At 41.6% G+C, this 17,909-nt stretch overlaps 1 protein-coding gene across 1 annotated transcript in view; it reads left to right on the plus strand.

The window, feature by feature from the left end:
- The window catches only part of LOC146975735 (calsyntenin-2-like), a 281,409-nt gene extending 264,667 nt beyond the window's left edge, over positions 1–16,742 (plus strand). The window contains exons 12-17 of the mRNA XM_085794957.1: positions 494–705; positions 7,339–7,509; positions 7,655–7,800; positions 9,707–9,830; positions 15,516–15,700; positions 15,791–16,742. Of these exons, the coding sequence (XP_085651083.1) occupies positions 494–705; positions 7,339–7,509; positions 7,655–7,800; positions 9,707–9,830; positions 15,516–15,700; positions 15,791–16,012 (1,060 nt within the window). The 3' untranslated portion in view covers positions 16,013–16,742. The remainder of the gene's footprint in view (positions 1–493; positions 706–7,338; positions 7,510–7,654; positions 7,801–9,706; positions 9,831–15,515; positions 15,701–15,790) is intronic.
- Positions 16,743–17,909: the final 1,167 nt, after the last annotated feature.

A 17,909-nucleotide genomic window follows, 5' to 3' on the forward strand; every position in this document is an offset into this window, starting at 1 on the left:
AGACGGGCAGGGGAGGCAGACGTGCACGTATGAAAACACAGCGTGCAAACACACGGCTGCAGGTCTGCGTCTGCTGCCCAAGCACTGACAGAGCGTTTTACCCCCTAAATATCTGCATGCACTGTGGTGTGGCCGTGGTTTTACCACGGAGCTTAACAGCTGTGGTTTTAGTGCAGGCAAGAGGTCTTGTTGCTGTTGATAAGCTTTATTAGCTGCTGTAATGCTCCACAGTTTTACATTCTGATGCTGTCTAGGTGTAGAGCAGCTCGTGTGAGGGCCAGGGCTTTTATAGAAAGTCCTCAAGTGCTTCTCTGTGCCTTCTGTAACCTACCGGTGCCGTGTATCAACTCAATGGCCTCTTATCTTGTTTCCACTGAATATGGTTCAGCCAGGTTGAGCCGCTGCCAGCGGAGCAGGTTTGATCTTTTTTTCTTTCTTTTTTTTCTTTCTCACTCTGCTCTTCTTTTTTCTCTTTTCATCCGTCCACCTGCAGGTGTTTTGGTGAAGACACTTGCATCACCATCCCCGACATCGATGCAGTGGTGATGGTGCTGCAGCCCAGCGAGCCCAGGATCACCATCACTGGGGTGGAGAGAGTGAGCCGGCCGGCGTCCGACCTCAAAGCACCGAGTGGCATAGCTCTTTTCCAGGACCTACACATCATCAGCACAGTGACCAGGGCAGACGCCACAGCACATCACACAGGTATGGACTGTCATCAACTATCTATACTACGACCTAAGGAATTCATTTTAGGACACTTATCCCATTGAGAAGTCTACTCACTTCGCTCAGAGGTTGTTTATCTCTTATGTTCTGTTTATATTGGTCACTTATACAATTTTTGAGGGTGCAAATGATACAATTTTAATTGCAAGACATTACATTTTTGTATATTTTGTATATGATGCTGTCCCAATTACAAATTTACAAGCTGAGCACACCCCTTTTTCATATGACTGAAATGCTGAGTGATTCAAAACTGTTGCATCTTTCAACAACTGTAGTATATGTCGGATATATGGGTTTTATTATATCACTGAATTATAGTATTATTGTTGTATATTGAATTTCTATTATTAATAACTATTACTATTTACTCCTTATGAACTGCTTGACATATTAATTGCACTTCAAGGATAAATAAAACACATATTTCTCTATGTCTAATTAAAAACCAACAGGTTAGATGGATTGTACTGAAAATATGAGGCAACTAAAGTGTTGACATGTGTTTTCTAATTAATTTTAACAGCATAAACAAGTTTATAAAGGAACCTATGAAAAGCACTATAGTTTTGGTCTGAGTTGCATCAACATGGCTCAGCAAGTAGCAGATTGAGAGGATAGTAGAGGTAGCAGCAGCATCAGGAGGCTGCTCAACACAAAACCAATACCAGGAGGTGCAGTGGAACATACTTGAAAAACGACGCCACACAACAGTTCACTGTTTACACAACCTTCGACTGAAAAAAAAAAGACAGGTAATTGTTCATCTGTGGAAACTGGTGTCTCGGTGACTGATAAGACGATGTAAACCACATTGCATGAAGTCAGCTCTTTGCGGTGGGCGACCGAGAAGAAAAAGCATCACTCATAGAAACAACACAAAAATGGAGAAGAGGAAACTTTGCCAAGTAACATGAAAAGAGGCTCGATGAATGTTGGCAGCACACTCTATGTTCAGATCAAAACAAAATAAATGTGTTTGGATCAGATGGGTCCAGTATGTTTGGTGTGGACTCAGCCAGGACCACCACAGTGGCTGAACAGCAGCAACCACCGTGAAGCACGAAGGTGGGAGTACGCTTGATTTGACTGCAGTAGAGTAAAAGGTGCAGGGGATATGACAGGTATAGGGGTAAGTTTTATACCTCAATACTGAATGAAAAGATGGTTTTCAGTCTCTTGATAGCCTAGCTTGACAGGATAGGAAATTTCCAACAGTGCAGTGATAAAGACACTGGAAAACCACACCGCACCAAAGGTTTTAGAAGGAGATAACAGTGAAAACTATGACCTGGTTGAGTGTGTTCCCTGATTTAAATCCAATAGAGAATATTTTAAAAGATAAAGGTAGAGCCACAAAACACTGCCAGCAAAGAACAGATGATTATTTTCATCTGTGAAGAATAGAAGAACATCAGCCATGTCCAGGAGGCTCAGATCTGTCCTCCAAAATAAAGGTGGAAATACAAAATATGTAATAAAAGGAAGAAAAAATAAGAGTGGAAGAGCTGCCTTTTGTTGCAGTTGGCTTAATTACTCAGACATTTCTGTTTCTCAAATCAATTGGCTCCATCCTCCTTCCTCTAGCTTTTGGCTAAAAACAAATGAAACTCTATTAAATGTGACCTTTCCGTGATATTGACCAGCGGCGTTCTCAGTTTCGTTGTATCACACTCCGTGAGGAAGTCTGAGCGAACTTCACAAAGTGTGAGGTACGACGTACCGCACCCCCCCCCCGACAGGTAGAAATCTGTCTCAACTTAATATTTCAGCAGTTTTTCACATTGATAATGTGCTCACTCATTCATGAAGTCCCATAGCCTATGCTGTGCCACCTGTCTCACTATCAAAATAAAGCTTCAAAGAAAGCAGAGCATCTCCTAACGCCTCGCGAGGCTGCAAATCAGCAGTCGTCTCTTTCATCAGGTAGGCCTGCACACACTTCGAGAGAGAAAACAAAAGTTGCTTTGCTCTCTCGCATTGTCAAACTTGGTTGAAGTAAAAACTTCTCAAGACTCTGATGAAGTACATACTTGTTAAGCAGCACGTATCTGCACATTTCCTCTGTGTGTTTGCAGCAGAAGTGGGAGACGTATTCAGATCCTGCTCTCACAACTATGTCACATGACAGAAGATAAACACAAGCTTCTGTTTTATTGTGATTTGAATGCAGGAGTTTTACTTAAAGGGATAGTTCAACATGTTTGGCAAATTGGCCCATTGCCATAATCCCTATAGTTTTAGCAGTAGGTTCGTTACCTTTAATTGTCGATGCAAGCTATTTTTAGAACGGCGGAGCAGAGCCGCAAGCTGCTGAGAGCTACGCTACAGAGGCTAATGGGATTTCTTGGTTTCCCTCATCAAACTCATCAAATACACAATCCAACAACTCCAAAACGCTCTGGTGGACAAGTTGTGACCTGCACATTCACCACGCTATGAGATAATAACAGAACGTTACAAGACGGAGTTGTTTTCGAGGTACATTCATGCGGTTTTGGATTTGTTGGATTGAGTATTTGATGAGTTTGATGAGGGAAACCAAGAAATCCCATTAGCCTCCATAGCGTAGCTCTGAGCAGCTCGCGGCTCTGCTCCGCTGTTCTAAAAATAGCTTGCACCGACAATTGCTATGACTATAGGGATGATGGCAAATTGCCAAAATGTTGAACTATCCCTTTAAGTGTATGTGCAGTGATACCAACAATAATTAACAATTAAGGCCCTTACACACCAGGGACATGACAAATAAAAGACACAAAAATGGTATGAATGGTTCGGCAGTGAATATTTAGCATCAAAATCATTTATACCGGCGGCGACACAAATCTGCGACAGATACGAAAATAATAAACCAAAGTCTTGTATTGCGTCAGTTGTCTCTTTAAAACCATACACCTACTACTTGATTATAACAGCAGCTCACTGTCCTGACAGCTGAGTTGTTCAGCGCTGCTTCGCCATACATTATCCTTTACTTTAGTTTACTTTGTAATGTTTTTGTTCCTTGTCAAACAAGACAAGGTGGTGAGAGACACTGTTTTGACATTGTTGTCATGGTGTTGTGTTGGTGTGTATTGTAGGGTTTTGACGTACCTGCAACATGATTGGTTGAAGTGTTTAGTTGCTGGGCGGAAGCTCAGGAAAATCAACCTCAGTCTGAAATAAATATGTGGCATTTTCAGGTGCATAGGCTATAGCTGTGCTCAGGCTAAGTATAAGGTACAGTATTTGACTTTAAAGTGGTGGAAAATTAACATCAAATGTGAGCAGTGAAGTACCACAGGAGTGAACCTGAATAGAATCGGCTACTTGAGTAAATGTACCACAGCTGAGGACAAGTGGTTCCTCTCCTCAGCAGCAATCTGCAGTGTAAGCGAGAGTCTTTTGTTCCATGCAGCTCTGCTGGACTCGCCAATATGTTGAGGAAATTAGTCCATCCTTCTCCATTCAGGCCTGTGAGTATTAGCCTCCCCACTGTTTCTATACCCTCCATCTACCTGTCCCTATACGCTCTCCTGCTGAGTAAGTCCTGCCCCGACCAGACCACTCAACTCTCCAGGTCGCACCACCTTGACCGACAGTAAATGAGTGTGACATTTAAATCCTGGTGGCTGCGGCGTTGTCCGGTGATCTGACCACCGAGGCAGGAGCGGCCCCAGCTCAGCCCGCGGGGGCCGCCGCCGCTCGCAGCAGCCAATTAGACTCAGATAAGCAGACGGAGAGGGAGGTTTTAGCCCTCCATTGTGCATAATGCAGCGCAGGAAGGAGAGCAGGAATAGGGATTGCTTTCAGGAGTTGGTGGAGCTCTTTCTGCTGGTGAAATAGAGACTGCAGCTGGGGGGAAGAGATTAGCTGAAAGCCAGAGAAAGACACAGAAATGGGAAGAAAGAGAGAAGAGGAGATGGGGAGAGGGTGTGTGTATATATGCGTGTGTATGTGTGAAAGGCAGCGGCGGCACGATGAAGTTCCATAATGAGCAGATTTTGTGTTCTCTCGAGGCTTAAAGGATTCAAGATAAATCACATATTTCTTTTGCAGGGCATGCAATAAGTTTCTTTTGGACCCTGCTAATCACCCCCTCGCCCTCTTCCATGCTTTGTCTCTTCCCGTCATTCATTTGTCTTTTCATTGAGCCTGCTCAGCACAGCCTCATTCCCCTTTTCTCTCTCTCTCTACACTACACTGTCTATTCAAAGCTTTATTCTGATGCCTTTACTCAAAGCAAGGTCATCAGTTCTGTCTTTAACTCATCATCTTTAATGCTCAACATTTTCATCCAATTGTTTTGAGGGTCATTTTCTTATTCTCTCTGTCCTCTTCTGCTTTTAAGTTTTATTTTTTTTAGTTCCGTAGCATCTATTTTCCTACTGCACTGCACTGGCTCTGTCTTCTATGTAATTCCTTTCTAAGAAACACTCAAATTTTCTTTTCCATCCCACCCACGCTCAGGCTCTTTTTTTGACCATTTTTATTTAATTTTCAAAGTCACAAAGATGATATATTGTACAAGAAACAGTCCTTCACAACTTTTACACCCACCACCGCACCATACTATATAACAGTTGTAAAATAGTATTATCCTTCCCACCCAGAAGACCATAGTTGGCAGTACCCCACGACCACACAAATTGTTTCTGGGACTGTCCTGCATCCAGGATTTATTACAAGCTTGTGTCATCTATGACACTTTTTAGTTTTCTGTTTATGTCAAAATGGCAGTGAACGCAATCAGTAGCCTACAAGTCAAGTTGAGTAACAGTCAGATATAAGCCCCAGCTGGTGCAGCTGCAAAGAAATGTTGTTGTTTTTTAAAACAGATAATATAACAACTTGTTTTATTATTATAGTTTTTATTGGTGTTATTGATATTTTCTGGTCATGCAGAACTCTGCAACAAGCTCAAGTTATCTTTGCTGGAGCATTTGGTATAGAAAGTTGTTTTTTTTTTTTGTCATTTTGAATTTAAATTAAATTAAATCTATTAGTCTAAGCACTGATAGACAGTAAAGCTTGCTCACATTAGCTAATGTAGCCTTAAAGTTGTTTTTTGGTAACATGTTAGCAAGCTTTTGCCTGTTCATACATTTGTTAAAGTAGCCTAGGTGATGACATCTCCACATAATCACGTGTTTACCTTTCTGTTTTTATATTTGACAATTGTTCCTCATTTGTGGGACTGAAATACATTTGAACTCATTAATCGCAGCTTCACAGAAATTGTATCTAACCTTTGCAAACATAGCAACAAGGTCATTTTAGGTAAACATTTGCCTGCTCATGCTTCCATCAGTAACCTGCCCATAGATGACTTTTATATTGTTTCAGAATTTTTGTTATTTTGTAAACTAAGGCACTCAAGCACAAGTCCAAACGAGTAAATCAGTCATCTCTACTATATAGCAAACATTTCCCTGCTCACGCATCCAGCAAACACCATTAGCAACACCTGGAAACAACATTAGCATTCATGTGAGATTGTGTGTACAGCCTAGTGTGATTCATGACCTTTTATTTATTTATTTATTTTTAGCTTTGTCATATTCTTGTAGGAAAATATCTGTTTCTTTAGTAACTAAATGCTCCAGTGTTTTCACCAGCTATAGCAGATAACTTTGGCTGCTTGACTACAACTTTCTTGCTGCTAAATCAAAGCAGCCAGCTAACGAAGGCTAAAAATGTTCCCTGCTGCTGTTTGCACCTTTGAAGAAAGAAATGCCTTCTTGCACACAAACAACACAAACTTCTGGAGCACAACTTTACTTCTACCTGTGTTGTTCTTTTTTTTTTTTACCCCCCCCCCCCCCTCTCTTCAACTCATCTCCGCCACCCTCAGAGACCCTCCTCCAAACACACACACACACACACACACACACACACACACACTAACACTCCACATACATCTGTCTTTCACCTTTGGGAAGCTGCTAAATGGGCATAGCCGGTTTCCCCCCGTGGGAGCAGAGTGAGGGAGACGGCTGGGTAGCAGTGAGAGGTGAAGGCTGGTGCTTAGCAGACTGTCAGAGCGGCCCAGCAGCCACCCAGCGCTGCTGTGATGGGAGGCGTCTGAGGGGACTTATTACTAAAGCAGCTCATGGCGCTGTCTGTGTGCTGAGGGTTGTCTAGTAATTGGAGCCTGAGAGTCAGAGGAGGTATATGTTGTGTCTTGTAGTGTTTGAATTATGATTCCTCAAAGTATCCAGGGGTTTTCTTCCACTCTAACATCTTGGTGTGGCGATAACTGGTAAGACCGTCATGTGACAATTAAGGCTTTGTATGTCTGGAAGGTTATTATTATTATTATACAATTTGGTTTAATGCATTAGTTTGGTTCAATTTATGAGATGAGAGCAAAGGCATCTGAACAACAGGAAACACACTGAGGAGTCTGGAAAGTGCAGTGCAGTTCATTAGGAGCGAGAACGAACTCCGAGCCAAATATAGCAAATGACCCCAAACACAAAGTTGCCAACAGTTCCTAACGCTTCAAAAAAAACAAAACAAAAAAAACAGAATAACAAAACAAGGCGAGGGCAAACTGAAGCTGATCTTCCTCAAGGCAAAAGTGTGTAACCATTTGTGTCTCTCTGTGTGTGTGGGTGTGTGTAGCACGTCGACCCGGGGTCTTGGAGGAGATCATTCATAACTTGGACTACTGTGATATCCTGGTGATCGGGGAGGAGCTGAGGCCAGGCCAGGAGTCTCTTCAGCTGCAGCGGAGCGCTCTGCTCGGAAAACACCTCGACGCCACCAACTCCACCTCTGGCATGTCCATATACGGTAGGTTGCCATGATAACAACAGCATCAGACATCTGGTTTTCATGGTAACAACTCTCCTCCAAGTTACCAAACTGACAAACATGCAACCGGTCGTCCCGCCTTAAACCCCTGACCGTCCTCCGCCGGTCTCTGTCGTCCTCACAGGTGTGGACTCCATGTCCAACTATGAGCAGGTGATCCGACAGGTGCGATACTATTACTGGCAGACCGGACCGCTACTAGAAAGAAGATTTCGCCTCACCTGCTCGGAGCTTAACGGACGCTACACCAGCAATGAGTTCAACCTGGAGGTCAGTGTGCAGCACAGCTGGACTGATGTGGGGGGGGGTTTAAAGCTCAGCAGAGGAACAAATCGTCTTTAGGAGTCAAGTTGCAATGATTTTTATGCCAATGTTTCATATTTTCAGTCAATAACCACTCCGGTATTAATCAGTGCAGTGAGGAAAATAGTGTCAGTGCATACCCATAAGATTGGAAGTAGACAAATTACAACTGCAACAACAATTAGTTAATCAGTGTTAGTTTATTGAGAGACAGAATATTAATTTGTAATTACCTTGATTGCTCATGAATAATTTTAGACTAATTGGTTCTAGTTGCATGTGCTGTTCTTCATCATATATGATGGTGTGTATACATGAATTAAATGAATATTTTTACGCGTCAAACTGATTGTTGGAAAGAAAACAGGTAATTTGAAGGTGTTAGTTCAGTTTTTCATCATGTTATATATAAAGTGTTATGACTTGTTGACGTTGTTGATTAATGGAGAAAATAAATGCTAGATTAGGTGAAAATTGAAGTAAATTGTTTATTGCAGCCGCGCTGGTATTAAGAGTAAAGTCATAATGGATTTTTTCAAATTATGAAACGTTCTGCAGTAATCAAAGTGTACACCTTTAGTTTGATGTCCTGAGTGCTGTCAGTAACAAGGCAGGAAATAGAAACAGCAGATCTAACCCAACCTCTTTCAGAATAAGAATTTTCAAACACTTCTTTTTAACACTAGTAATGACAGTCAACAGCAAAGTGCTTAAACTGACAAAGTGATGGAGCCGACACAGCTCAGGTCCCCGGCAGTGTTTTCACTCACAGAGCAAATTTACAAACCTCAGTAGGCAAAACCCAGCAGCTACACTTTCACCCTCAGTGGGTTGAAACATGAAATACTCTGTGAAAACTAAACATGCACAGAAAGACTTTTCATTTCTGAGCAGCTCAAACCAATGGGTGCAAAGTACAAACCTCAAACAACAGAGCTTCACTCAGTAAATCAAATACGACCAAAGCAAATACGCAACTATCATTGGATTACTTAGTTTCTCTGATTTCTAAACAGCTTTAATGGATATTAATGTGCAATGGTGTTATATGTTTTCATGTATTTGACTCTGATGTGAATTTCTAGATTTTTCCGACTTTTGGATGTTGATATTCAATCGTTCCGTTTTCGTATTCATCAGATTTGGTTTAGAGACCGAGTTTGAGTGATGTGAATAAATGTGACCAGACATGAGTGCCACTCAGTGTAAGAAAAGGACTGGAGAGGCATGGTCTATTTATTACCAACCAGTCGGTGTAAACCTTTCTGCATCACTTGAAAACAACCAGGGACGTGTCACCCTGACGCAGCCTGGTCCAGCATCAACAACAGAGAGCACTTCATATTCCTAAAGTGTCTCTGAACAGCTCCACAGTGAATCAGGCTTTTCTACCAGTCACACACACACACACACACACACACACTCCACCTGTCATACACTGTTGAAAAACATCAGAATGAGCTTGATATGTCAGGGCCCCGACCCCCCCCACTACCCCCACCCCCCTCCCCTCTCCAGTCTGCACAGACTCCTGACCAGTTTATACATTTGATGGTGTTTACTTGAAGGTGTGGACAAAATGTTTTACCAAACAAACCTTGAAAAGTGTCGAGTGGAATCTGGTTAACATTTCACCTCCCTGTCTTGGTGTATTGAGCCCCCCACCCCAACCACAGGCATAAATACATTCACTTTTCTCACTGCCTCCTTTTTTTTTTAACCCTGGACCTTTAGGCGTTTATTTATTTCATTCAGAGCCAGAATATTTCAGATGCATGAGACAAGGTGAGTGAGCGGATAGGACTGTAAAATGTAAAAAAAAAAAAATAAAAAAAAAACTTACTTACCTGTACTTCATCTGTTTCCAACACAGGTGAGCGTACTGCACAGCTCGGAGCCGGGGGAGCATGTCAATCACATGGTAGCTCCGCCTCAGTACATGCAGGTGGTCCATCATCCGTCCATGATCCATGGCCTTTACCCCAGCCACAACTCAGGTAAGAAAACACACACTGTAGTGTCTCCAAGTCCTTTGTAGCTAAATAAACTTGGTTGATCCATAAAAGTTCAAGTGTGTAATAATTGGCAAGGTTGATGTGTTCAGGTTCTAGTTTGCAGCGCTCACTTACTCGCTTGCACTCACCCCTCCCGTTGGCAAAGTGACGAGATCTAAACCATTTTACAATGCTGCTGTTTCCTACTCCTTCTTCTTTCCTTCTAAAAACTTCAGAACTATGACAACAAAAACATCCTGTAATAATGGAAGAAGTCACATTTGTTGTCTAATATGCTCTTAAATTTGAGCACAAAATATGTAATGTATTTACATGAATATATTGTATATGTTTCTATATAACATGATATTTATTCAAGACATTGTCAAAACGCTACATTGACACTCAAGACATAAATGTTTGCAAATGTTGATGACATCCCATGGTTTCTCATGCATTAAGAAATGGAGAGACTTTATAGAATCTATCTGTGGCAGAGTCAACTAATCAATAGTTTATTTGATATATCAAAGATGCAGAGACAATGTTTTTATTCAACAGATTGTAATTCTGCCAGTAGATTCATTTCTATGTGGTGATCTCTTACCATGGTTTTATTTGTATATACAGTATGTATATTTATATTTTTTTCTGTTCCTCTGTGGTATATAACATGATAGATTATACACATGTCATTGTCGGCGGTTGAAAGACAATACAGTATACTATAACTGTCACACGTCTGGGCACATAGAGTAGAACAGGAGGGACATTAGCCGTTAGAACAACTGTTGAAAATAGATGAAGGACGAGACTGAAGCGACACCTGCATCTAAGATATGAGGATGAACGAATATCTACTCTGAGCAAAAAGAAATGTAGAAGCTAGTTTTACACAATATTCATGGGCCTTTGGAAACTGAGAGACTGAGAGAGACGTGACCCTGGAACAAACCTGGTGCACCCACTGTAAGAGTTTTTATGACAGCCATCTATCCTGAGGTAAACCTGGATCGAGCAAAGGGAAACACTTGTCTGGTTTGTTTCTGTTGTTGTGGATGAGACTGCAGCTGATACACAGTGATCCTCTGATATAGAGACAGTGTAAAGCTGTCAGATGATGCATCGGCGTCTTCTGTGCATGACTGATATGAAGCAAAGAGAGCACGGTGAGGAGGCGGTGAGACCTTCGTCTGTAATCTACCACATGGGATTTAATTATTCATTAGACTCTAATGGATTCTACTTACAGTCCTGCTGGAGAGTTGTGTGGCTGGTGCTGTTAACAGCCCAGAGAGCTGGGGGGTGGTGGGGTGGTGGGGTAGTGGCGGAGGGGTTGGTCTGTCTGGGAAAAGGAGGTCAGAGGAGCAGAGAGGATGCTGGGTGCAAAAAGGAAAACATAGTCGTGGTTCCAGCCATGGCAACTTTTTAGGGAATGTTTCAGCCTATACCACGCTGTATGTAGAGTAGCATTGTGTGTGTGTGTGTGTGTGTGTGTGTGTGTGTGTGTGTGTGTGTGTGTGTGTGTGTGTGTGTGTGTGTGTGTGTGTTTGTATGCGTGCGTGTGTGTGCAAACACTCAACCAAGTTACTCGGAGCGGCTGCGTGAAGCTTCACTCTGGGTAAGATCAAAGAGTGTGGATTTAGTGTGAAATTCTCGGGAACTAGACTGAATCAAATGATCATCTGAGAAATCCCCTGCGAGTTTCACCCTTGTTCATTAAACACACACACACACACAGATAACCACACACACACACACAAGCAGAGGCTGGTGAAGAGAGGGCAGGGCGAGAGAAGTTGTGTTATTTCAGCAGGCTGGAGATCAGAGCAGACCAAATAAACATTTTACATCAAGTGAAATCCCTCAGAGTATGTTGTGGTTATGCTGCTAAATAGAGCCTATGATGATACACCCCTGCTCTTATGTGCTGCGCAGAGACCAAACCCTAAATGTGTTTTACTTCTCCAGACATGAATTAGAAACAATCTGAACAGCCGACACACAACTGAAATCAGCTGGCTGCGTTCTGCAATCTCTCCTCAGGTTTTATTTGTCCGATTCCAACTGGCAGACCTTGGATACCGATGGCATTAAAAGTGTAAACACGAGGAAAGTCATTGTGTGTCTTCTGAGGACAGTTCACTTGAGACCACTTGGTAAAAAAAGCGATCCACCATTTTTCAGCTATGCATTTAACAGTATTTGAAATACAGAGACGAATACAGATCATTTTCGTACATGCCTGACTGAATAAAAGTGAGATTCATTACGTCAAACAGCATTTTATCATACATCCCTAATATTTAAACTATTTTACACATACCCACACTAACAGCTCATTAAAGCTCTGATGTGACATTAGCATGCTAACATGCTCACAACATGGGTGTAGAAAGTTTTCATTAAAGCTCCAGTTGGTAAGTTGACGAAAGTGAAAGTAAAACTCCGCGACTTGGTCGGAAATTTCAAGACAATACTCCGTCAGGTCCCTTTATGAACCTCTGCCAAAGAGTTTATAAACCGTCTTTGCCTCTGCCAAGCGCCCCACACACACAGACACACACAAAGTAGCCATAAACGCACCCACAGAAGATGTACCGTATCCATAGCACGACGTGTAGGAGCGGCGATTGGCTGCTCCTCCTGCTCCCTCTACCTGACTGGTGGAGAATCGTCGGGCGCGGTGGATTTTGGCAAATACGATTACAGGCTGTAGGTGGAGCCAGAGGAGTTGGATTTTGTCCTAAATTACTCATTTAATGTCTGACCATCAGAATATAGTGACAGTTCCAGCAAATATGACTGAATAATTGTTACCAACTGAAGCTTTAAAGTAAAGGATGAAAAGATTTCTGGAGAAAGACTTGGTGGATTTTCTGAGCTCATCCTTTTCAAATCTAACTTTTAGCACAAGAAGCACAAAAAATGAGAATGGCCCAGTATTTCTTTAAAAAGAAAAAAAATATATGGGTTTTCACAATAATTAAAGATCACAATCATCAACTGAGGACCCATTGTGTAAAAGGTTAAAGAGCCTTCCTGCACAAATACATCAGGGAAAAAAAAAATCAATAGGCTATTACAAAAAGCAGTCGATGTCAAAGAGCCCAGAAAACCATAATAACAGGCTGAGACAGTCCTCAGCAACAACAACACAAGAGAAAACTGTTATTTCGGACACAATATAGACAGTGTATTTCAGTCTGGAGCGTCAGGCTGACAGACAATCACTGCCGCTGTACTGTATGTCACTGATAACAGAAATATATATATAGTTGCACTTCAATCCCTGTGTTTTGACATGTTCTGTATTGTTTGGGCTCCGGCTGACCTCAGTGCCCTGTTGTGTGAAAGATTAACAATAATAATAATAATAACAATGATAATAAATGTGAGTTTTTTTTTATTATTATTATTATTTATTTGAATCTGATCTCACTGACATCAAACACTGATAAAATACTGAAGGGGAACAAACTGCTCATCTGATGTAGGTGACACATGTGTAAATGATAAGAAAACATTATATTACACCAGACATAAATAGATTTCTTGCCTAGTGACATTACTCATCTTGGTAACACTTTATAAGAAATAATAATAAGTACACACTGTTATGCATTAGTTTAGCGTGAAATACTGAATTCATCATTTATAACACATGAATACTCATTAGTATGTAGTTTAGAAACACAGTTAACTCATCACTGATAAGCACTAACTGTATTTATAAACTACATACTAATGAGTATTAATGCGTTATAAATGAAGAATTCAGAATGCTGAACTAAATGCTTAATAGTATGTACTTATAATAAAGTGTAACCATCATGTTAAATGTCACCTCCTGTCCCTGATAAGTGTTAAGTGTTTTTAAAATTACAATAACTGAAGTCTTAATAGACTTATTTGGGAGAAGTAGTGTTACATATACAGTCTTACTACAATCATTAGAAAAAGAGGATGAAATGTGTTGTATTTAATCAGGTTTGCGTGGTGCACCAGTGGGAATTTCTTACAACTTGAGAATCAATTGTAAAATGCAATTCTCATTAAATTAGAGACGCCCAAGTATCACTGTGACAAAAAATATGTTCAGTGTACTGTATTTTCAGCTCTGTTAAAGATAGTTAGGGAAATTGTGTCCATGCACATTAACAATAAATATGAGTAAGGGTTGTTACATGACTACAAATAAAAGTAAAACAAAGCTCACATGGACCTGAACCTCCTCTCCCTCCTGCTGCAGAACCTGCAGCTCATCATCCGTGTACTCACTCACACTGGTCTCTGGTCTGTCCAAGGATGTGACCCCAGTCATGGTAGTTTGCACAATGACTGCTTTATTTATCCAGAGAAACCTCCGGAGAAGCTCTCCCTCTCTTCTCCAGGAGAACTGAGTCGTCAGTTTGCAGTGTGGGCTAGTAGTATATATAAAGAAATACTTCATTCAATTCAGTTTCATGGAGAAATAAATTCTCAATCACGTTGAAACTGAGACAATATCTTTTTTTTTCTTTTAATGAGCTCCCCTGCCTGTGAAGAAGTTGATGTATTTCTCTCTCTCTCAATATATCAGTCATCTAATATTAGGATGTGACATTTTGGATCTGTTATGACTCTGTGATACTGATCCAAATAAACAATGTTGTTGATGAATACAGTTATTAAAGATGATATTTTTAAGTTTTACTATTGCTACGTAGCTAATACTTGCATTAGCAGCTGCTCACTCAGTCTCGAAGAAACGTTCTGAGTTCAACATAGGGATGTACATTTAGAATTTTTTTTCAGACCAATAACCAACACTCATTAACAGATTATAACCGTTAACAGACAGGATTCAAATATTGTCTGAGACTAGGATGTGCCGATTGGCAACCCGATCCTCTATCGTCGATTGAGAGGACGATTGACAATGTTTTTCTTTCTTGCCATTATAAAACTATACACGCTTGCTGCTACAGCTTAGCAGCCACATCCATTATGCTCTGGCTTAGCTGATCGGCGCTCAGATGGCGGCTAGATCATCACATGTTGAACTCTTTTTATACGTAAAGTCCAGCCAAACGCCAGGCTGAGGAAAGAGAAACAGCAGAGCGCTCAAACTTTTCTCTCTTTTTTTTGGCGGCACCGTCCTAACAGGTGATGTGTTTGTTGCCTGTTGTCTTGTAAATGTAATGATTGAAGCTCTCCTGCCAAAACAAACAAAAAACACTTATAAACAGACTTTTTTTTAAAAGGCTGTCAGTCAGAGGATCATGTTGAGAGTAGCTGCTTAACTACATGTAACATATGAGTCCAAAGCTGTTGTTCAATGTGATGAGTGTCAGCTGGTGAAGCCGATCGCCAGCGGGCTGGATCTACACTTCCAGACTCGACCCCCCCATCGCCTTTATTCTTTCATTACTCGAGCGTTGAAGCGAAACCGACAAATTTCCTCAGTCTGGCAAACTGTCTCCTTTGCTCTTCCTACAGGGTATTGTGTATCAAATGCTGAGCAGTCGGAGAGAGACACTGACATTTGGAAATAACAAAATAAAGACTCAACAAGTGTCAGAAGCTTTACAGAACAAAACGGCCTTGAACACAACACAAAAGCCCCTCATCCGGCGACTGCAGTTTTTCTGTTTCCTTTTCAGTTTCTCTCACCCCGTCGTCTCCTCTCCTCCTCCTTGTTTCCAGGCGTACCCAGCGCTGCCACGGTGGTTATTGTCATGTGTATCGCTGCACTGGTGGTCGTCGTGGTGCTGGGCATCTACCGCATTCACCTGACCCACCAGCAGGAGGTCAAACTGGCCGAGACGGCTAAAGAGGCGGACGCGAGCTGGAACGACTCGTCTCTGACCATCACAGTCAACCCAATGGAGGTAGACGAGAGGAGATGCTGAATCACAGGCAACATTATTGTGAAATCTTGTTTTTAAAACTAATTTCTTAATCATTTGTCCTCATCACAGAACCTGCAGGAGCCCCAGGCTGTAGAGGAGGAGGCCAGCGAGGAAGAAGAGGAGGAGGAAGACGACGAGGAGGACGACGATGACGACGACGACGAGGAAGAAGATGACATCACCAGTGCTGAGTCGGACGACAGCGAGGAGGAAGTGGACGTCCAGCTACCCAGGATGCAACGCTCAAGCAAGAAGGGCCAAAACTGGGACAAAACAACAATATCTTATTGAACCACACACACACACACACACACATGCAATTAAACACACACGCACACAAACACACACACACACACGTCCTGCAACACGTCTATAATCAAAACCTCAAATCAGACGGTTCAAACAAAAAGACTTTATGTGATGTTGATGATCAAAAAATGAGGTCATATCTCTACTAACACACACACACACACACACACACACACACACACACACAAACACACTCACACACAGTGCAATGATTTAACCATAGCCTTGTCAGAAAACCTCCCATTTTCTACAGCCGATAAGAAACGATATGACACTAAAACTGCTCGTCAATCTAACGACTTTCATTCTTCTTAAAGGGACAGCTCGGCAAAATTTAGCTCATCTCCTGACAGATGTTTTTCCTCTCTCTTTCTCTCATTACAGTCCGCTCCACAAACGACAGTCTTAAAACGAAACAAAGCTGTACAAATCCCATCTCCTCGATTTAAACCTCCGCAAAAAACATCCAGTTCAGTTTGACGTGTCAGATTCCACAGTGAGATTTCTGATGTCCCACGAAAAATGCAAAACAGTCTTTTTATTTAAAGAAAAACTGAGTTGCAAAAGTAAAGAAACTGACTATTTTTTGGTTTGTATACTTCATGTTATTTATCAGTCTTTATTCTAGCCTCTGTGGCAAAGCCAGGTGATTTTACAGAAATAGCATATTTTCAATGGTACTCAAAAACAAACAAAAGAGAAAAAAAAAAAAGATAATCGGTGTGCTGTCGCAGACGTCATGTTGAACTAGCCGAGGGGTCTGAGTTCTGGGTTTTTGGGAAAGACAGAGGAGTCTCCTTGTAAATTTTTATACGCTCCTTTCTTGTAAATACTGAGTATAGTAGGTGACCCTCCCACCCCTCCTCCACCCAGAAACCCCCCCTCCCCTTCTCCACCTGTACACAACACACGTCACCTCTCCATGTATATGTACACGCCCCCCCCCCCCCAGCCCGAACCCCTTAGAGAGTGTTGACGGAAACGACCCCTCAGTCCTCTGTGTGTGTTTCTAGCTCAGTGTTCAAATCATTCCAGCTGACGGCGACTTGGGTTTTGTTTTTTCGGATGGATGTGGCCGCTGCCTCCGCGGTGGCTGAGTCAGTCGGCAGTAGATGTGCATGCAAAGAGATTTCCGGCCTCCCGAGTCTAAACCAAACAGCAGGGACGCAACAGAGAAGGGAGTTCCTCTCACTAACTATCCATGTTATGAACCACGATATTTACTCCAACAATTGAAATTTTTTATTCTCAGGTGCATCTCAGTTCTCAGTGAGAGGGAAAGCTAACACCTCTAATTCCCCAACCTCACCCCTACTAGTCATTAATGCTGCATTGCAAAGATGTTGGAAAGTCAGAAAACTACACCCCCTCTCTCCACGAGGAGTGACACAGAGTTGGACGTCCACAATTTTTTTCCCTTGAATTACACCGCCAATAACAACTGTAACTGTACATTTTAAACAGTAAAATATAAACAATAGCAAAAATATTACATATCAAATATTTTAATTAAGATCTTTAATTATATAGAACTATAATATGTGTGTGTGTGTGTGTGTGTGTGTGTGGACAGGCCTGGATCATTAAAGCTGCACTAGTCAATATTTTTATATTAACAAAGCATAAATTAACTACAGTACTAACTACAGTAGTATGTAATGTGGGAAAATATCACTGCACTCTAAACTCTACAACTCTGTTGCAAAAAGCAAAGGATTTGCAGTAGAATTTGTAACATTAATGTTTTTGTTCATCATCATCTCTTTTAATATCATCACTGTATGACGTCTAGCAGCAAACTGACATAAGATTAGCAACTAGCTGGTGAGCGTACCGAAGCGTTTAGCAGCTAAAGCGACATTTTTCCTCAGGAGTTGTT

This window comes from Trachurus japonicus, chromosome 13 (assembly GCF_045865225.1).
Source record: "Trachurus japonicus isolate A0001 chromosome 13, Traja_1.0".
Lineage (NCBI taxonomy): Eukaryota > Metazoa > Chordata > Actinopteri > Carangiformes > Carangidae > Trachurus > Trachurus japonicus.